General features: G+C 48.4%; 1 protein-coding gene across 1 annotated transcript in view; it reads right to left on the bottom strand.

Annotated features, from left to right (window-relative positions):
• The window catches only part of UBR4 (ubiquitin protein ligase E3 component n-recognin 4), a gene marked incomplete at its 3' end in the record, with an annotated part of 105,291 nt that overhangs the window by 17,189 nt on the left and 67,494 nt on the right, over positions 1–20,608 (bottom strand). The window contains exons 49-70 of the mRNA XM_089667389.1: positions 19,555–19,729; positions 19,331–19,471; positions 19,128–19,249; positions 13,904–14,015; positions 13,426–13,497; positions 13,142–13,281; positions 12,870–13,047; positions 11,880–11,984; positions 11,514–11,639; positions 9,155–9,323; positions 8,392–8,488; positions 8,196–8,303; positions 7,990–8,106; positions 7,575–7,784; positions 6,209–6,358; positions 5,424–5,651; positions 5,266–5,344; positions 4,385–4,603; positions 4,127–4,295; positions 991–1,135; positions 821–906; positions 628–715 (exon numbers count right to left, since the gene is read on the bottom strand). Coding sequence (XP_089523515.1) covers positions 628–715; positions 821–906; positions 991–1,135; positions 4,127–4,295; positions 4,385–4,603; positions 5,266–5,344; positions 5,424–5,651; positions 6,209–6,358; positions 7,575–7,784; positions 7,990–8,106; positions 8,196–8,303; positions 8,392–8,488; positions 9,155–9,323; positions 11,514–11,639; positions 11,880–11,984; positions 12,870–13,047; positions 13,142–13,281; positions 13,426–13,497; positions 13,904–14,015; positions 19,128–19,249; positions 19,331–19,471; positions 19,555–19,729 — 3,036 coding nt within the window. The remainder of the gene's footprint in view (positions 1–627; positions 716–820; positions 907–990; positions 1,136–4,126; positions 4,296–4,384; positions 4,604–5,265; positions 5,345–5,423; positions 5,652–6,208; positions 6,359–7,574; positions 7,785–7,989; positions 8,107–8,195; positions 8,304–8,391; positions 8,489–9,154; positions 9,324–11,513; positions 11,640–11,879; positions 11,985–12,869; positions 13,048–13,141; positions 13,282–13,425; positions 13,498–13,903; positions 14,016–19,127; positions 19,250–19,330; positions 19,472–19,554; positions 19,730–20,608) is intronic.

Raw genomic sequence — 20,608 nt, 5'->3', positions numbered from 1 at the left:
TTATCCCAATGCAGGGTGCGGTTTTATATTGTCTGTTGTCATGGACCACCTGTTCTGTTTTTAGTCGCTTTTGGGTTTATGAGTATACATCTGTTTGTTTTCTTAATAAATACGTAGTGTACCATGGTAATGCACGAGGAGAGTGCGTTGTCTGCTTCTGTCCACCAGTACCCAGATTTCCCGGTCTCAGAAGGGCTGCACTTCACCATTTGGCATTCTGAATACAGTTTAGTCTACATGAAGATTTGAGCGCTGGTTTCGTTTGTTTTTGGATTTAAGGGGCATCATATACCTGGCAAAGCTGTGTATATCTCAGAAATGGATGGACAAATGCAAACCCTTTGGTTCCCCATTTATGTATTTTATCTGTGTATTTAGCCATTTGACAGTTGAGTTTGATAGAAATTTCCCACAAAGTGCTACAATTATAACCATCTGAAATACGTCGTGTCTGCATCTGACACGTGACCTGTTTTCATCATACCCAAATTACTGGTTCATTAGGCATCCTGCAAAGAAAATCTTGCACCTGATTGGCTGTCTTTTCTAATACAAACGTTTAAAAAAAAAAAAGAAAACAAAAAAAAAAAAAGGGAGTAGGTTAGCAACAGTACATATTATACTTACACAAAACGGAACCTCGGGATTGTTACAAACAAGACAAGGGTCACTTTCCAGATAATAGCCATCAAACTCCACCAAGCCAGAGAGGGTGCTAAAAGGTAAAGGGGACCAATGAATTGCCAAACGCACACAAAAAGACAACAACTACTATCACAAACCCCTTCTGTGCAGCTTCAGAGAGCCAAGCTTTGCTTACTTGTATATATTGGAGTTGGGGTGGTTGGTCAGGATGTGGTTTTGGGTTCGGAGAATCTCAACAGCCTTTTGAGAATATTCCTTAAACTGCATGAAAAAAAAGAAATTGTCTCCAGTCTGTACATTGAATGACAGAGATACTCACAGACGGCTCCTAGTAAAAGTCGTTACCTTCTTCTCCGTCTGAGGTGTCTTCAGTGAGAAATATCCAAGGAGATCCACAAACTGGGCAGCTTTGCGTCCGTAGGCTGGAAGCTCCGGCCAAATGGACCACATCAGGTCCAGGAGAAGCTCCTGTTGGGCCTTGTTGGAATTTCTAGGGGAAAAAAACAAACACAGTAAAAGGTACTTCACTTTATATAGCTGAAGGACAAAGCAGAAACATCATGTATCCAACATGCATTCCCCTAGGTGAAGGGCAAAGCAGGGACATCATGTATCCAACATACATTCCTCTAGGTGAAGGACAAAGCAGGGACATCATGTATCCAACATGCATTCCCCTAGGTGAAGGACAAAGCAGGGACATCATGTATCCAACATACATTCCTCTAGGTGAAGGACAAAGCAGGGACATCATGTATCCAACATGCGTTCCCCTAGGTGAAGGACAAAGCAGGGACATCATGTATCCAACATGCATTCCTCTAGGTGAAGGACAAAGCAGGGACATCATGTATCCAACATGCGTTCCTCTAGGTGAAGGACAAAGCAGGGACATCATGTATCCAACATACATTCCTCTAGGTGAAGGACAAAGCAGGGACATCATGTATCCAACATGCATTCCCCTAGGTGAAGGACAAAGCAGGGACATCATGTATCCAACATACATTCCTCTAGGTGAAGGACAAAGCAGGGACATCATGTATCCAACATGCATTCCCCTAGGTGAAGGACAAAGCAGGGACATCATGTATCCAACATGCATTCCTCTAGGTGAAGGACAAAGCAGGGACATCATGTATCCAACATGCATTCCCCTAGGTGAAGGACAAAGCAGGGACATCATGTATCCAACATGCATTCCCCTAGGTGAAGGACAAAGCAGGGACATCATGTATCCAACATGCATTCCCCTAGGTGAAGGACAAAGCAGGGACATCATGTATCCAACATGCATTCCCCTAGGTGAAGGACAAAGCAGGGACATCATGTATCCAACATGCATTCCCCTAGGTGAAGGACAAAGCAGGGACATCATGTATCCAACATGCATTCCCCTAGGTGAAGGACAAAGCAGGGACATCATGTATCAAACATGCATTCCCCTAGGTGAAGGATAATGCAGGGACATCATGTATCCAACATGCATTCCTCTAGGTGAAGGACAATGCAGGGACATCATGTATCCAACATGCATTCCTCTAGGTGAAGGACAAAGCAGGGACATCATGTATCCAACATGCATTCCCCTAGGTGAAGGACAAAGCAGGGACATCATGTATCCAACATGCGTTCCTCTAGGTGAAGGACAAAGCAGGGACATCATGTATCCAACATGCATTCCTCTAGGTGAAGGACAATGCAGGGACATCATGTATCCAACATGCGTTCCCCTAGGTGAAGGACAAAGCAGGGACATCATGTATCCAACATGCGTTCCCCTAGGTGAAGGACGAAGCAGGGACATCATGTATCCAACATGCGTTCCTCTAGGTGAAGGACAAAGCAGGGACATCATGTATCCAACATGCGTTCCCCTAAGTGAAGGACGAAGCAGGGACATCATGTATCCAACATGCATTCCTCTAGGTGAAGGACAAAGCAGGGACATCATGTATCCAACATGCATTCCCCTAGGTGAAGGACAAAGCAGGGACATCATGTATCCAACATGCATTCCCCTAGGTGAAGGACAAAGCAGGGACATCATGTATCCAACATGCATTCCCCTAGGTGAAGGACAAAGCAGGGACATCATGTATCCAACATGCATTCCCCTAGGTGAAGGACAAAGCAGGGACATCATGTATCCAACATGCATTCCTCTAGGTGAAGGACAAAGCAGGGACATCATGTATCCAACATGCATTCCCCTAAGTGAAGGACGAAGCAGGGACATCATGTATCCAACATGCATTCCCCTAGGTGAAGGACAAAGCAGGGACATCATGTATCCAACATGCATTCCCCTAGGTGAAGGACAAAGCAGGGACATCATGTATCCAACATGCATTCCTCTAGGTGAAGGACAAAGCAGGGACATCATGTATCCAACATGCGTTCCTCTAGGTGAAGGACAAAGCAGGGACATCATGTATCCAACATGCATTCCCCTAAGTGAAGGACGAAGCAGGGACATCATGTATCCAACATGCATTCCTCTAGGTGAAGGACAAAGCAGGGACATCATGTATCCAACATGCATTCCCCTAGGTGAAGGACAAAGCAGGGACATCATGTATCCAACATGCATTCCCCTAGGTGAAGGACAAAGCAGGGACATCATGTATCCAACATGCATTCCCCTAGGTGAAGGACAAAGCAGGGACATCATGTATCCAACATGCATTCCCCTAGGTGAAGGACAAAGCAGGGACATCATGTATCCAACATGCATTCCCCTAGGTGAAGGACAAAGCAGGGACATCATGTATCCAACATGCATTCCCCTAAGTGAAGGACGAAGCAGGGACATCATGTATCCAACATGCATTCCCCTAGGTGAAGGACAAAGCAGGGACATCATGTATCCAACATGCATTCCCCTAGGTGAAGGACAAAGCAGGGACATCATGTATCCAACATGCATTCCTCTAGGTGAAGGACAAAGCAGGGACATCATGTATCCAACATGCGTTCCTCTAGGTGAAGGACAAAGCAGGGACATCATGTATCCAACATGCATTCCCCTAAGTGAAGGACGAAGCAGGGACATCATGTATCCAACATGCATTCCTCTAGGTGAAGGACAAAGCAGGGACATCATGTATCCAACATGCGTTCCTCTAGGTGAAGGACAAAGCAGGGACATCATGTATCCAACATGCGTTCCTCTAGGTGAAGGACAAAGCAGGGACATCATGTATCCAACATGCATTCCCCTAGGTGAAGGACAAAGCAGGGACATCATGTATCCAACATGCATTCCTCTAGGTGAAGGATGAAGCAGGGACATCATGTATCCAACATGCGTTCCTCTAGGTGAAGGACAAAGCAGGGACATCATGTATCCAACATGCATTCCCCTAGGTGAAGGACAAAGCAGGGACATCATGTATCCATCATGCATTCCCCTAAGAGTTACTCAATATATAACAAGAAACCTGTATTCCTGAACTGGATCAGAATGACGCTGACTGACCTGTATATATGCAGGGCTAAGCAGTGAGCCTGCCAGCGCACAGAGGAAGCGTTTGACTCGAGGAGGAAGCAGCGGAGGAACTGGATCAATGTCTCTTTATCAGCAAATTTATTTAGCTGGTTAACGAGAGCGGTGCACAGCTGCTCCTCCTGGCTGCTCGAACCCTCGCCTGAAAGACACGAAAGTTTCCCGAGTCTGGTTCAAATGTCATCAATCCCCCACCCCAATGCAGCCATATTCAGCCTCCATGAGACCTACCTTCCTTCTCTTTCTCCTTTTCCTCTTTCTTACTTTTCTTGGTTGAAGACTTGGTCTGTGATCCTGGCTGGCCAGAGGATGGAGTGCTGGAGGAAGCAGAGGATGAAGCTGCGGAGAGGACTTTACTGCCACAAAGGGCACAGGACAGGAGCTGCAGCAGCACCGGGGACACACCTTCATCCACCAAGAAGCTGACTTGGAGCAGGAAGTACAGGACGGCTGATGGGAGAGACAGTCACCAAAAAGATTAATTCACACAATCTAGATCTACACATAGTTACGGTGTCACTCTTCAGTTCACGGGTGTCTACAGGGAATCCTGGAGGAATGGGATCTTACTGTGATTTCATGGTTTTGTAATTCACAATAAAGCGGAGTTCCACTCACCGGTCAAAAAATAAAAGTCAGCAGCTAAAAAACCGGATCGGTTCGATCAGAGGCTTTTCTAAGCTGGCAATGGCCGGTAAAGAAAGAAACCCGGAAGTTGCGGCTTCTGCTTTGTGACGTCACACAGTGGTAGGGACGGCATCCGTTCCCCCGGAAAAGGATGCCGCCGGATGCGTCCCTACTACGCTCACCAATCGAATGGGAGTGTCAGATAAAGTCGGCAGTGTGAGGGTGGCGAAGACCCCCTTCCACCGCCTATAAAAGTAATCCAGCGGTTCTTCAGCTGCTTGGATTACTTTTACAAGATGCAGAATCGATGGCCCTAAAGAATGATATCTCCCTTCCAATCCAAGAAAGTTCAGGTCCCTGCTATGGACAGGAAGAGGTTAACCCTGTATTTAGAATGGAGTTGTCTATATCTCAGCTGTCCCGTTTCACATTCAGGTTTGAGTCGTGTCCGACCCCAGATGAAGCCTAAAGCTTGAGGGACTTACAGTCATCTTTGACGCAGAACTTCTGCCAGTTGATGGTTCTCTGGGATGCAATTTCAGCGCAGGCTTTGAGATGTTCCATCTGAAACAAAAGTATTGCATGAATACCGCAGAGTCTGCGCCAAATGACCTTCCGTAACCGTTTCCTGAGCACCTCTTACCAGGTTGATCAGCGTGTCGTACTGCAGCGCAGATCCAGAGCTCGCCGTCACCACCCCGGCTCGCAGGAAGATGCCATGCTCCTCCAATAACTTCTTGATGCCGCGGACATGGGAATCCAAGGTGTGCAGATCTCTCAGCTGGCGATATTTTTCTTTTGAGCCGCAGATAAACAAGAGGAGCTTTCGAACTTGGCGGCGAACAAACGGGGTCTGCTGAATCATTAGATACTGTGGAAAGCGAAGCCATGCACAATAAGAACAGTGTATATGCTACACAGAGGGAGATAGACTGCCCAATGTCCTACCCTCCACACACTGCCCAATGTCATACCCCCCACCACACTGCCCGCCGTCATACCCTCCACACACTGCCCGCCGTGACACCCCCCCCCACACACACACTGCCTGCCGTCACACCCCACACCCTGCCCGCCATCAATACCCTCCGCACCCCGCCCGCCGTCACACCCTCCGCACCCCGCCCGCCGTCACACCCACCGCCCGCCGTCACACCCACCGCCCGCCGTCACACCCTTCACACACCGCCCGCCGTCACACCCTCCACACACACCGCCCGCCGTCACACCCTCCCCACACACCGCCCGCCGTCACACCCTCCCCACACACCGCCCGCCGTCACACCCTCCCCACACACCGCCCGCCGTCACACCCTCCCCACACACCGCCCGCCGTCACACCCTCCCCACACACCGCCCGCCGTCACACCCTCCTCACACACCGCCCGCCGTCACACCCTCCACACACTGCCCGCCATTTTTACAGACCTCAGACAGGAAGTAGAACCAGGAATGGTCAAAAACGGGTGGCGGGATTCGGGAGTTCGTGTCCGCAATCTTCTTTATCTGGTAAGGCAGACGGAGAACCATCTCGGTGAGCAGCTGGGTGTAGGCCTGGAAAACGTCTGCCGCGTGGCCCTAGACCAGGAACAAGCACAATAAACATTAAAAAGGTATTCGTTTGATATGGGTGTGAACAACCAAACACAGCAAAACGGACAAAATCCCACTCAAATAACTTCTGAAGAACACTGAGGAGACCCAGGTCAATCAAAGGGGTATTTCTAGACCTGCTGGACTGCGGCCATGCTCATTTAAGGGTGACAACACCTAGAACTCCCCATCCAACCCCACCTCCCCTCTCTGTGGATAAAGGGCCTGTTTAAAGCGGGGCTCCACCCAAAAGGGGAAGCTCCGCTTTAAAGACTGGTCCCCCGATCCCCATTATTATTATTATACAGTATTTATAAAGCGCCAATAGTTCGCTCAGCGCTGTACATTACAGAGGGGGACAGAACATGTGACAGAACAATACCAATACAATGCAAAACATGAGGGGATCGAGGGCTCTGCTCTTTCGAGCTTACAATCTAGGAGAATCTAGGAATCTCCCCATTAAGGATTGGCACCTTTGGGGAGCGGGTACCTGAATTTGACAGGGACCCGCTCCCACCTAGGCGATCGGAAACAGAAGTTGTCCTCCCTCCCCGTAGTCTTCTGGGCCACAAGACAGGTCCCAAAAGACTATGGAACCATTCAGGAAGCGCAGTGGGCACCCGGCTGTGAAGCCGCAAGCTGTCACAGCCGGGTGCCCACACTAAAGATGCCGGCGCCTGGAACAACAGACGGCTGGTGAAACGGGCTGCGGAGAGGACACCACGGGATTGTGGGACAGGCAAGTGGCTGTTTTTTTTTTTCAAAAGTCAGCATCTACAGTTTTTGTAGCTGCTGACTTTTATTTTTTGACAGTGTGAGTGGAACTCCGCTTTAATGTTATGGTCACCATGTATTTATAAATTGAAGAAAGCTTCAGTTTAGATGGTAAGTAGTTGCCTTTAATTGTGATGCTTCATGTGTTTTTTTTTTGTTTTGTTTTATAGCCTATAGTTTTACTATATCCGATTCCCCTTGTCTCTAGTGCAATATGGAAAAACAAAACAAATTGAAAACAAAGATGACACAGTTATTTGTGATAGGCCTCCTAGATTGTAAGCTCCAAGGATCAGGCCCGCCTAACCCTGTTGTATTGAACTGTATTGTCTCCCGTTATATTGTAAAGCGCTGAGCAAACTGTTGGTGCCATAAATCCTGTATAATAATAATATTAGGTGCTCTGAAATCTCTTTGCACTTACCTTGACATATTGCCGGAGGAAGAATGGACTCATGTCAGGCGGGGACGATGTGGTGTGAGGTTTCAGGAGCTGACTGGAGGCCACAGGTTCCTCGTCGCTCTGCTGGCTCTTCCAATAATCCAGCAGAGATTTGAGAACATGGAGGCAGTAATCCACAGCGCCAGAGCTCAGCAATGCAGTGGCGGTGGCACTGGATATCAGAGAGGAGGACTGCGGACACAAAGAAGAGGGAACATATAGGTGTTAATACACAAATACATCGACCAGCTTCAAAACTTTGTCACCTTCAACTGCACAATTTACCTGTTACTTGTGAGGGAATAAAAGCCCCTCAGAGACCCCTCAGCATTCACTGAGAATTCAGCCCTTCATACCCTTACAGCAGCCTGCACCCGTACAATGGAAGTTTGCTCACCTCACAGATGGAAGACTTGGAGCCGGATTTTGTTCTAGACATAAAGACGCTGAGCAGCCTCATGACCACGAGATGGACTTCGTTCAGAGGGGTGCGCTCGTTCTTTCTGGAGACATCCTGGGATAAACAGATTGCAATGTAACTCCAGCATTCATGCAAATCAAGAACTGGATTTCAGTCATTACCGCTTTTTTTTTTTTTTTTACCTTTTTGTCCAATCCAAGCTCAGCAATGAGTTGGGACAGCAGGTTATCCAGCGCCCCTTTATCCTTCTCATCTTCCCCGTCCAGATCGGCAGTCAACATCAGAACCACCTGGGGAAACAGTACAGTGTCCAGTCACATGGAAAGGCACCCTGTACAAGGCAAGCTGCTGACAGGGCAACCAATGGCCCCTCCTTACCTGCATGTATGGGATGGCGCGGACACCACCGACAGTTCGCAGGCTGGGCATGGATTGAAGAAGACGTTCTAGGAGCATGAGACGGACCATGTGAAGTCTAGAAGTGGGATGTAAGAGTAGATACAAGTGACTGATCGTCAGCTTACAGACACATTGGAGTCCTCCTCTCAAAGGAAACATCAGGAGATGAGCTCTGCTATAGGAGGTACACCAAGGAACTGTACACCCCCCCCCCCCAGACCTGACTTATCTAAGCTGCAGTTTATTATTAACACTTATAGGTCTTGTCCCTCCCCCAGCCTGTGATAGGACAGCGAGTCTAGGTTCACACTACAGCGATGAGGTAAATCCCATGTGATTCGCACAGGAACCGCACCGCATTTCTGTACAAATCAAATGCGATTTGTGTGCGGTGCAATTGGAGCTGTATATTTTGTTTGGCTCTATTCGCACCAGGACCCTTTTTTAGTCCATAATAGAATCGAATCGCATGGGTATTCACACCTATGCGATCCGATTCTGCACGTCGCACTGTGTTTCGCGGACCGATGTCGATGTGTTGTTTACACCCCCGCATCGGTTCGTATGAACGGGGTGCGATTGTGATGTGCATTTGTTATATTTTTTTTATCAAAAAGGTGAATTTCTCCTTTAAGGGCCGCCTTTTATATCCCACCTCCAGAATCTGCAGAGTCACATCGACTGCTTTATCGAGATGCCTCTGAAAGTCTAAATATACTGACAGTATGAAGAATTTACAGACCTGTTGCTGGTGTGAACATCGCCTTCATTCTCCCCCTCTCCTTCCGAACCTTCTCCTTCATGCTGTCCAGTTGTAGTGCTGATTGCTCCGGTGCTGGAACTGATGCTGCCGGGCCCTGTAGGATGACCTTCCACTGTGGTGTCCCCGTAGGCACTGCTCCGTCCTGAAACTAAAAAGGCAGACAAGACGCTCAGCAATGGTTGTGCCGAGGGACCTTCTCTGTACAGTAACAACATGTAGACACTGTGGACAAAAAGGGACAACACAGTGAACCTACCTACCTAAAGTGTACCCATTTTATGGTGTCAGGATTGCAGGAAAGCCCAGAGACCACTGCAGGCACAATGGCTTCCAGGACTGACACTTTCATGCTACATTAAGCTGCAGCTTAAAATGTCCTTTAAATTTGCAATAAGGCTTCACAGCGCCGAAAGGCGGCATACTAGACTAAAATCAGAATCCCCCATTTGTAGGCTTCTTCCAGGTCAGTAAAACACGGAGAATGTGAACTACCTGGGTGTCATGGCCAACCTTCAGACAGGTCAGTGAAACACGGAGAATGTGAACTACCTGGATGTCATGGCCAACCTTCAGACATGTCAGTGAAACACGGAGAATGTGAACTACCTGGGTGTCATGGTCAACCTTCAGACAGGCGAGTGAAACACGGAGAATGCAAACTACCTGGGTGTCATGGCCAACCTTCAGACATGTCAGTGAAACACAGAATGTGAACTACCTGGGTGTCATGGCCAACCTTCAGACAGGTCAGTGAAACATGGAGAATGTGAACTACCTGATGTCATGGCCAACCTTCAGACAGGTCAGTGAAACACTGAGAATGTGATCTACCTGGGTGTCATGGCCAACCTTCAGACAGGTCAGTGAAACACGGAGAATGTGATCTACCTGGGTGTCATGGCCAACCTTCAGACAGGTCAGTGAAACACGGAGAATGTGAACTACCTGATGTCATGGCCAACCTTCAGACAGGTCAGTGAAACACTGAGAATGGGAACTACCTGGGTGTCATGGCCAACCTTCAGACAGGTCCGTGAAACACAGAGAATGTGAACTACCTGGGTGTCATGGCCAACCTTCAGCAGGTCAGTGAAACACGGAGAATGTGAACTACCTGGGTGTCATGGCCAACCTTCAGACATGTCAGTGAAACACGGAGAATGTGAACTACCTGATGTCATGGCCAACCTTCAGCAGGTCAGTGAAACACGGAGAATGTGAACTACCTGGGTGTCATGGCCAACCTTCAGACAGGTCAGTGAAACACGGAGAATGTGAACTACCTGGGTGTCATGGCCAACCTTCAGACATGTCAGTGAAACACGGAGAATGTGAACTACCTGATGTCATGGCCAACCTTCAGACAGGTCAGTGAAACACGGAGAATGTGAACTACCTGGGTGTCATGGCCAACCTTCAGACAGGTCAGTGAAACACTGAGAATTTGAACTACCTGGGTGTCATGGCCAACCTTCAGACAGGTCAGTGAAACACGGAGAATGTGAACTACCTGATGTCATGGCCAACCTTCAGACAGGTCAGTGAAACACGGAGAATGTGAACTACCTGGGTGTCATGGCCAACCTTCAGACATGTCAGTGAAACACGGAGAATGTGAACTACCTGATGTCATGGCCAACCTTCAGCAGGTCAGTGAAACACGGAGAATGTGAACTACCTGATGTCATGGCCAACCTTCAGACAGGTCAGTGAAACACGGAGAATGTGAACTACCTGGGTGTCATGGCCAACCTTCAGACAGGTCAGTGAAACACTGAGAATGGGAACTACCTGGGTGTCATGGCCAACCTTCAGACAGGTCAGTGAAACACAGAGAATGTGAACTACCTGGGTGTCATGGCCAACCTTCAGCAGGTCAGTGAAACACGGAGAATGTGAACTACCTGGGTGTCATGGCCAACCTTCAGACATGTCAGTGAAACACGGAGAATGTGAACTACCTGATGTCATGGCCAACCTTCAGACAGGTCAGTGAAACACAGAGAATTTGAACTACCTGGGTGTCATGGCCAACCTTCAGACAGGTCAGTGAAACACTGAAGGTTGGCCATGACACCCAGGCAGTTCACATTCTCAGAGCCCTCTGAGAAGTCTGCTAGATTTGGCCGGATTTCATTTTAATAAAAAAAAAATGTAAGAAATGCACGAAGTATACGTTTTCCCGGATTGCACAGGAGTCTGGAAGTGCCTTTTTAGACTGCTAGACATAAATGACACTTTGCTGCTGACATGAATGACTGAGGTATATTTAAAATGTAATGCCGATCTATCTCTGCTCTCTAAACCCCGAACATGACACACGTACCACTATGCTCACCAGCCACCGAGTCCACGGCACTGCCCCCGCTCTCCGAACCCACGCTGCCTCCGTGATCTGCTGGGGAGGTGCGCAGTGTGGAACCGTCGGTTGCGGCCGTGCTTCCTTCATCGTCTGACGCTGGAGCTAGAAGCATGAGGAGAGCTGTTACAGGTAAAAACACAGTCTCTGACTACCGAGCCAGCGAAACACAACACCCCGCCCCCACCCCAACAAAGCAACCGGGTTAAAAGCAAAGCGACCCGCAGACCCCAGCCGAAAGCTTCTGGCCCTGACACTGATCAGCACACACACAGCCACCGCTTCTCATTACCCATGCTGTTAAGATTTCAGAAGTGCCAAGAATCAGGGGGGTTCCTCAGTTACCTGATGCCGTGGTGTCAGACAAGGTTCCGGCATCTAAGGACGAAGAGCTGGGGGCCTGTCCCGACAGTCCCAAACTCTGGAGCCCCAAAGCACTGCTGCTGCTTCCTAGGAGACAAATGATTGGTTATCTGCCATGAACAGAGATGTACAAAAACCACGCAGGAGAGTTTTCCAAATGCAATGAAGGAATTCTAGTTCTGGTTGGGAATAATCAGATACCGACAGCATAGATGTCCCGGTGTTAACTGGAATGCAAAGGAGCCCTCGCATTGCTGCGCATGCCATCATAACAGGTACTGGTGGAGGAGACCGGACACCTAAATGTGTGTTACATCTCCTGAAGGATCCTGCATTGACATCTGTGGTCTTCCACTCAGTTTTCCCACCAATCACTTGCAGCCCGCTAGCTTTACTGCTACAGTGCGGGCCTGCTGTGCTGGAGCACATACGTATACGCAGCAGGTGGCGGCTATGGCTGAGACGGGCCCAGCGGCAGGCGCCCGGCTGCGACGGGCCCAGCGGCAGGCGCCCGGCTGCGACGGGCCCAGCGGCAGGCGCCCGGCTGCGACGGGCCCAGCGGCAGGGGCCCGGCTGCGACGGGCCCAGCGGCAGGGGCCCGGCTGCGACGGGCCCGGCTGCGACGGGCCCGGCTGAGACGGGCCCGGCTGAGACGGGCCCGGCTGAGACGGGCCCGGCTGAGACGGGCCCGGCTGAGACGGGCCCGGCTGAGACGGGCCCGGCTGAGACGGGCCCGGCTGAGACGGGCCCGGCTGAGACGGGCCCGGCTGAGACGGGCCCGGCTGAGACGGGCCCGGCTGAGACGGGCCCGGCTGAGACGGGCCCGGCTGAGACGGGCCCGGCTGAGACGGGCCCGGCGGCAGGCGCCCGGCTGAGACGGGCCCAGCTGCGACGTGCCCAGCGGCAGGAACAGGTACCACTAGCTCTACCTGAACATACATCACAAGAACCTGCACCAGAAGGGCGACCTACCTTGCTGGTCTTGTTGCAGACTGAGAGCAATTGCCAATTCCACCATAGTCTCATCATCGGCATCAGGTGGGATGTCCAGCATGGGTGGGAAGCCTTCCGCTCCCGCCAACAGAGCCTCCAGCGGCGAAGGGTTTCCGTTATTCACGCTGTCTGCGCTCTCCAGAACCATCGACTCCGACTGGCAGGACAACAAATCAAACAATGTTATTTCTTCCTGGTGACGTCTTTGCTGCCGTGATAAAAATTGTTAGCAGTGCTCAGCCAGTACACACAATTCTCACCACCATCTCAAAATCCCCGTGGTCGACCTCGTTATGTTCCTGGCTTGGCTGCCTGATGTGATCTCCGTTCTGAATGACAGACGTCTGCATTTTATCCTCGGCTTCATCGTCGTCGTCGTCATCCTTGTCACCTGGGGAGAGAGGCAGGCAATCAAAAGCTGCGTTCCTCCGGCACCCGACTAACCAATCTGGCTGCCTGCATGTCACATCACCAGGACCACCACAATAAAAGGAGACCCTTTCTAGCCAAGGGTGAGAGAAACCCAAGTGCTCACGGTTAAAGAGGTCCTTGTATGGCGGAGGCATCCTAATTACAGCCACCCCTGAAGGAAACCAAGCTTTCCAACCTAGAGAGAATCAAAACCATGATGTACTGGGGTCTGGGTGGACACCTCGTCATTTCAGGTAGACAGGAGGATGCAGGGACTTCAGCTAGCACAACATGGCTGCCCAGACAAGACTAGCGGGGACAACAAGCAATGACACATACAGAAATGTACAGAAGGTTGTTGGGATGTGGAGAACAACTATCTACAAAGACTGAACAATAAACATTTAGTAACTGGCACCCTTTTGTTTTTGGACCTAGACAGCGCAATTTGTAGCCAGCTTGACAAAAAGGTCTAATCTCACAGCAATACCACAACATTCATTGAAAGGTCTGATTCCCATAATGCATTTCTCAGATGCTAAAGAAAGCCTACTGAATGCAACGATAAGCTGGAGACAAACAATTAGAGGAGCTGCCCTTACCCATGGGGGTGTTGCTGCGTGGAGAGGAAGGGAGAGTAACGTGGCGGCGTTTATTTCGAGGGCGCAGGACGCGGATTAGAGCCTGCTTGCACGAGAAGCTCACTGCAGGGTCCTAGAAATGAACAGATATACATGAAGACCAAACACAGACTAGTCAGCGTGAACTGAAAAACAAAAAAAAAACATTCGAATTGTTTAAAGCTGAACACTGGGCAAACCACTAAAAACAAAAATATGGAATACATATCAGAACAGATTTACCTGCCAAAAGATCGGATATTTCTGTACATCCAGTCCTGAGATTTACACAGCTCTGACATACAATATAAACCATTGTTTGGCAGGGCGGAAGTCCTGGTTCTTCTCTGCTGCAGTTAAAGTGATTCTAAAGGTTGTAATTATAAAATAAAAACAAAACATGTCATACTTACCTGCTCTGTGTAATGGTTGTGCACAGAGCAGCCCAAATCCTCTTTTTTGGGACCCCTGCCAGCGGTCCTGGCTCTACACCCCCAATAGCAAACCTCTGTGTAAATCAGTGAACATGTCCCCTCTGAGGAAGGCCAATTGCCGGCTCTCCTCTCCTCTGTCAGCGTGACAGCTCGTGAGGAGAGAAATGCTGATAACCGGCATTTCCTTACATGCGATTGGACACAGCTGATCACATGACCGAGCTGACGCCTTCGGCTCTTTTCATTGATCGGTGATCCGTGGTGTCCGAGGGACATGGCGCACCACCAATCGCTGCGCTGTGCGCACCCGGAGCAGCGCACGTGCGGTTATAGTGGGAGGATGTCATAGGACGTCCTCCCAGAACGAGAGAACCGCCTTGCGCCCGTCATTTCCTTATATGGCGTGTGGGAGGCGATTAAAAAACACACTGCGACTGGAACAGAAATACCATGCTATCCGCTGCGGTCAAATGCACTGCAACTTGCGTGCACTGACTGTCGCCTAAAATCGCAAGTGCAGTGTGTTTAGAAAGCGGTGTGGGAAGCAAGCATGGAAGGCAGGTTTCTGGAGTGAACCCTTAACGTTCGTCATTCACTTTATTAAGTTCGGCATCGAAGAATTGTGCCGGAATCCCATGTAACCTCACAAAGCCAATCATAATGGTCTTGCGCTGGTCAAGTGTATGCAAAGGGAACTCTGGCTGTTTTTGGGTTCGCTGTACTTTAGCACTTTGCTACTTGCACTGTTTGCTGGATCAGTCAATACTGAAAAATGTTTGCAAATCCTCTACAAACTTTTACGGCACTTACAGGTTAACCCCTCGCCCTCCTGGGGATTTACCCCCCTTAATGACCACGCCTCTTTTTGCTACTCGGCGCTGCACTAATTCGACTGATAATTGCGCGGTCATGCAATGCTGCACCCAAACGAAATTTACGTCCTTTTTTTCACACAAATAGAGCTTTCTTTCGGTGTAATTTGATCACCTGTGCGCTTTTTATTTTTCACGCTATAAACAAAAAAAGGCCAAAAATTTTGAAGAAACACAATATTTTTTACTTTCAGCTATAAAAAATATATAGTAAACTCAAAGTTGGTTATAAATTTAGGCCAAAATGTATTCTGCTCCATGTTTTTGGTAAAGAAAATCCCAATAAGTGTATATTGATTGCTTTGTGTGAAGTTATAGCGTCTACAAACTATGGGAGAGATACTGCAATTTACGCCATTTTTCTGCTATACAGCGCTGCGCTAGTTTAACGGACAATTGCGCGGTCATGCAATAAGGTACATACATGAAATTTACATCCTTTTTTTCCCCACAAATTGAGCTTTCGGTGGTATTTGATCGCCTGTGCGGTTTTTATTTTTTGCGCTATAAAAAAAAAGGCTGATAATTTTGAGGAAAAAAAACAATATTTTGGACTTTTTGCTATAAAACATGTCCAGTAAAAAAAAAAATGCAAAAATCAAATTTAGTCATAAATTTCTGCCAAAATGCATTCTGCGACATGTCTTTGCTCAAAAAAATCCCAATACGTGTAAATTAATTGGTTTACGTGAAAGTTATAGCGGTTACAAATGGTGGGAAAAATACTGGAATTTTTATTTATACTAATAATGGCGCCGATCAGCGACATATGGCGGCAATCAGCGACATATGGCGGCAATCAGCGACATATGGCGGCAATCAGCGACATATGGCGGGACTGCGGCGGACATTTTGACACGGGGGGGGGGGGGGAGAACTGACCAGGGGTCACTGACATCCCCAGTGAAACCAATACAGTGATCAGTGAAAAAATAACACTGAAACTGTACTAATGTCACTGGGGAGGAAGGGGTTAACATTTTTAAAATTTGCTGTTTAAGGGGAGTGTTTTACTATGGGACGGGGGTGTGTACTGGAGGGGGGGGGGCTGATCTAGGGAGAGAAACTCTGCAGCTTCTCACAAGCTGTCAGAGAACTGACACAGAACAGGGCTGTGTGTAAACAATGCAGCCCTGCTCTGTGTCAGCGATCACCGTCAATCGCGGGAAAACGGCCGGTAAAAACCGGCCGTGACCCGGCGGCTGGCACCCGCTGCTGACACCCGCGGGACAGGTAGGGCGGGCGTGCGCCCCCTACCTGTTTTGAAGGCAGCCGTTTTAAAACGTGCTTTTGCCTATGAGTGCCGCCCTGCCACCGTTTATATGCAGTGGCTGGGCGGCAAGTGGTTAAGTGGGAGTAAATCAGGAATACTTGGAGAAACACACGACATCCCAAATTCTTTCATAATAAAAAACCTCCTTCGTGTCCATACAATTATTGCATAAAAACCCAAAAATGAAGCCCATAGATCTTTTCTTCCAATTTAAAACTCGCCGTATAAATCCATTAAGTGCTGCGTACCTCAAAATGAAAGAAAACTCAATAGTGCATTATCCTCACAAAATAAATTCCTCAATAATCCCTTTTGCTTGAGGTGATTGTAGCCGTATTAGTGCATTTGCGACAGACAATTGAGTACTGTCCGTGATACTTTTTTTATTTGCACTAACATACAATTTTGAGGACAAGCTTTCGAGGAATGTCCCCTTCTTCAGGTCTAAGCAGTACTGATCACAAAGTTGTAGCAGAATGTTAGAAGAGATGTGGGCTTGAAGGAGTCTGCTAGTGTCCCGCGATGTTTATCTCGGTCTCTTGGGTCAGAACATATTTGGTGGTATCACCTGTGTATGATGGCACGTTTCGTGTGTTGGGGGTGGAAGCTGGAACTGTTGAGGTAGTTGCATCCCCACATCTCTTCTAACATTCTGCTACAACTTTGTGATAAGTCCTGCTTGGACCTGAAGAAGGGGACATTCCCCGAAAGCTTGTCCTCAAAATTGTATGTTAGTGCAAATAAAAAAAATATCACGTCAGTACTCAATTGTCTATCAATAATCCCAAAATTATTTATACCAAAACATTTTTTCATAACTTCTATGCAACACGCATAGATCGTCAAAACACGCGATGAACCGTGAAAACACGTGATAGCGATCCACTCTGTGTAATAATACTATATAATAATTAACCACTTCCCGACCGGCCGTTGCATATAAACGGCCGGACGGTGGCAGTACAGGGCGGGTGGGTGTTTATAAACGGCCTCCACGCACCCTGCTTGTGCGTGCTCCCTGGGAGCGCGCAGCACCGCGATCCGGTGCCCGCTGTGTCCTCCGGACACAGTAGAACACCGATCGTCGGACGGGACCTCTGTACGAGGTCCCGATCATGTGATCACTGATTGGCCAATCAGTGATCACATGCAAAGTAGTAAGCAAGATGTCACTTGTGACATCATTGCTTACTACTTGTGAAATCTGTGAATGATCACAGAGGTCACATGGTACAGGGCTATTCACAACAGCCTTGTACCATGTGACAAGCTGTGACCAATCACAGCTCACTCAGTACTTCTCAATGAGTGCAGGAATGCAGCCAGAGAGAAGGAGAAATGATTGCTTTTACATCCTATATGGGTGTAAAAGCAATCAGTGTAAAAACAAAAATCTTCATCACCCCCCACAAGTAGTACAGTGTCACCATGGTAACACTACTGCTAGGGTGACAGTATGTAAAAAATAAAAAACAATAATATAAAAAAATAAAATAAAAATGTAAAAAACTAAAAATTGGTTATAAACTAATTTTGTTTTTTTACTAAAAAGATAACGGAATACATTTTGGCAAAGATTTATGGTGAAATATTATTCGTTTGCAAAATTTTATAAAAAAAACACTTGTTCAAAATTTTTGGACTTTTTCATTTACATAGCAAAAAAAAAAAAAAATCCCAGCGGTGAATAAATACCACCAAAATAAAGCTTTATCTGTCTCAAAAAAATGGTAAAAAATGAATTTGGGTACAGTGTTGCATGACCGCGCAATTGTCATTCAAAGTGTGATAGCGCTGAAAGCTGAAAATTGCCCTGGACAGGAAGGGGGTGAAAGTGTCCGGACTGGAAGTGGTTAATGAACACTCAGTGTACACATCCAAGGTGGCTGAATTGCATACCCTTACCCAAAGTAATAAACCAGCCTTTTTAAATAAATCCAAGGTGGTGTATGGATACAGATCTACTGGAACCTCATGGGTACCTTTTGATCCCCCAATCCTCTTTTCAGTACTCTTGCCTCCTTAGTACTCTAAAACCATTCATAGAGAGAGAAACAGATCCAAATAGTTCAGTATGTTTGAGATAAATAACTTCACGCTTTAATAAAATAGGCTTACATAAAAATGCCAATAAAACAGCATAAAAGATCGCAGGACTCCACCACAAGCAGCTTCCAGGAACGCCAAACAGTATTACCACAGTTAAAATGGCCGCTCCGCCACTTCTGGTTCTCGGGCAACGTCCAACGTGAACTTTCACGTGTTTCACGATTTATGCGTTTTGCATGAAATTTATGAAAACCGTTTTTTGGTATACTTCATTTTGGGATTATTGATGAATTTATTTTGTGAGGATAATACACTATTGAGTTTTCTTTCATTTTCAGGTACGCAGCACTTACTGGATTTATTTGGCGAGTTTTAAATTGGAAGAAAAGATCGATGGGCTTTATTTTTGTTTTTTTATGCAATAATTGTATGGACACGAAGGAGGTTTTGTATTATGATTGATTTATACTTTCAAAAAGGGTGAAAGTGGGACTTTTAGTGATTTTTAACAGGTTTTCTAGGAATTTTTTTGGACAACGATTCACGTTTATAAGATCCCAAATTCTTTGCACACTTACCGGGCACAGCAACATCTGCATGTAAACCCGGGAAGCCAGGTTAATACAGTCCAGCTCACAGGTACAGTATCCATGGATGATGTCCACCAGCGCATTGACTGTGGCTTCTACATGGGTGAGGCCTACGGGGGACAAAATGTGGGTGAATCAAGAGCCAATGCTAGGAGGCATTGTGATACAGAAGGGAACGTACGATGACCTACCAGGGAGGCACGCAGGGGCCAGGAATGCATTTTTGGGTTTAGATGCGTGCAGCTTCCAGAACTGATTGACCAGCTGGTTGATGAACGTGTAACTTTCCTCCTCTCTGCACTTCGGGGGCTCCTTTGCTTCTTCAATGCACTCTGTGGAGAAATCCAGAATGAAAGCGCCAGAAAAAAGTCACCCAAAAGTTCTATAAAAGGAAGATGGCCTGAACAAGACTTACCCATTTCCCCCGCGGGGAGTTTGGAATCTGTGTAGTGGACGAGGTTGTTCGGACGCATGATGGCGATTGAGCGAGCGGTAATGACCAATCTCTGGAACACCTCTGGATCGAGGTCCTTGCCTTCACGGCTGCAGGTGGTTAAGCTCTGGACGGCATTGCTGAGTAAGGCCTGATCCTGGAAGCACAGAGACCACCATCTAGTAATCTGAACTTCAGACAAATGTTCTGCTTGTTTGTGATGGATAGACTGGAGAAGTACCGGAACCTCTGCCAAGTTTTTACCGCCGACTGTGTGATGGTGTCACACAGAAGCTGGAGAAAATCTCAGACAGAAGTGCAGGGAATGCGGGGTTGTTGCAGGGAGAGCACCAGTTTACTTTGTGAACTGGTAAAGCCTACGTTCTCTGACTGGCTGGAGAGACTTCAAGGATTTCCAATACCAAGAATGAATTTACCAGCCATTAACAGAAAGATAAAGAAAAAACACAAAAAATTCTAGCAGAAAGAAAAGGAAATGTCCATTCTCAAGGGGCCATTCTCATGGGGCCCGCCCAAGGGGCCATTCTCATGGGGCCCGCCCAAGGGGCCATTCTCACGGGGCCCGCCCAAGGGGCCATTCTCACGGGGCCCGCCCAAGGGGCCATTCTCACGGGGCCCGCCCAAGGGGCCATTCTCACGGGGCCCGCCCAAGGGGCCATTCTCACGGGGCCCGCCCAAGGGGCCATTCTCACGGGGCCCGCCCAAGGGGCCATTCTCACGGGGCCCGCCCAAGGGGCCATTCTCACGGGGCCCGCCCAAGGGGCCATTCTCACGGGGCCCGCCCAAGGGGCCATTCTCACGGGGCCCGCCCAAGGGGCCATCCTCACGGGGCCCGCCCAAGGGGCCATCCTCACGGGGCCCGCCCAAGGGGCCATCCTCACGGGGCCCGCCCAAGGGGCCATCCTCACGGGGCCCGCCCAAGGGGCCATCCTCACGGGGCCCGCCCAAGGGGCCATCCTCACGGGGTACACCAAGGGGCCATCCTCACGGGGTACACCAAGGGGCCATCCTCACA

The sequence above is a fragment of the Staurois parvus genome, unplaced genomic scaffold, assembly GCF_062004578.1.
Source record: "Staurois parvus isolate SC_StPar_1 unplaced genomic scaffold, SC_StPar_1.0 ptg003235l, whole genome shotgun sequence".
NCBI lineage: Eukaryota > Metazoa > Chordata > Amphibia > Anura > Ranidae > Staurois > Staurois parvus.
The sequence above is the reverse complement of the archived record's forward strand: the minus strand, read 5'-3'. Positions and strand labels throughout refer to the sequence as shown.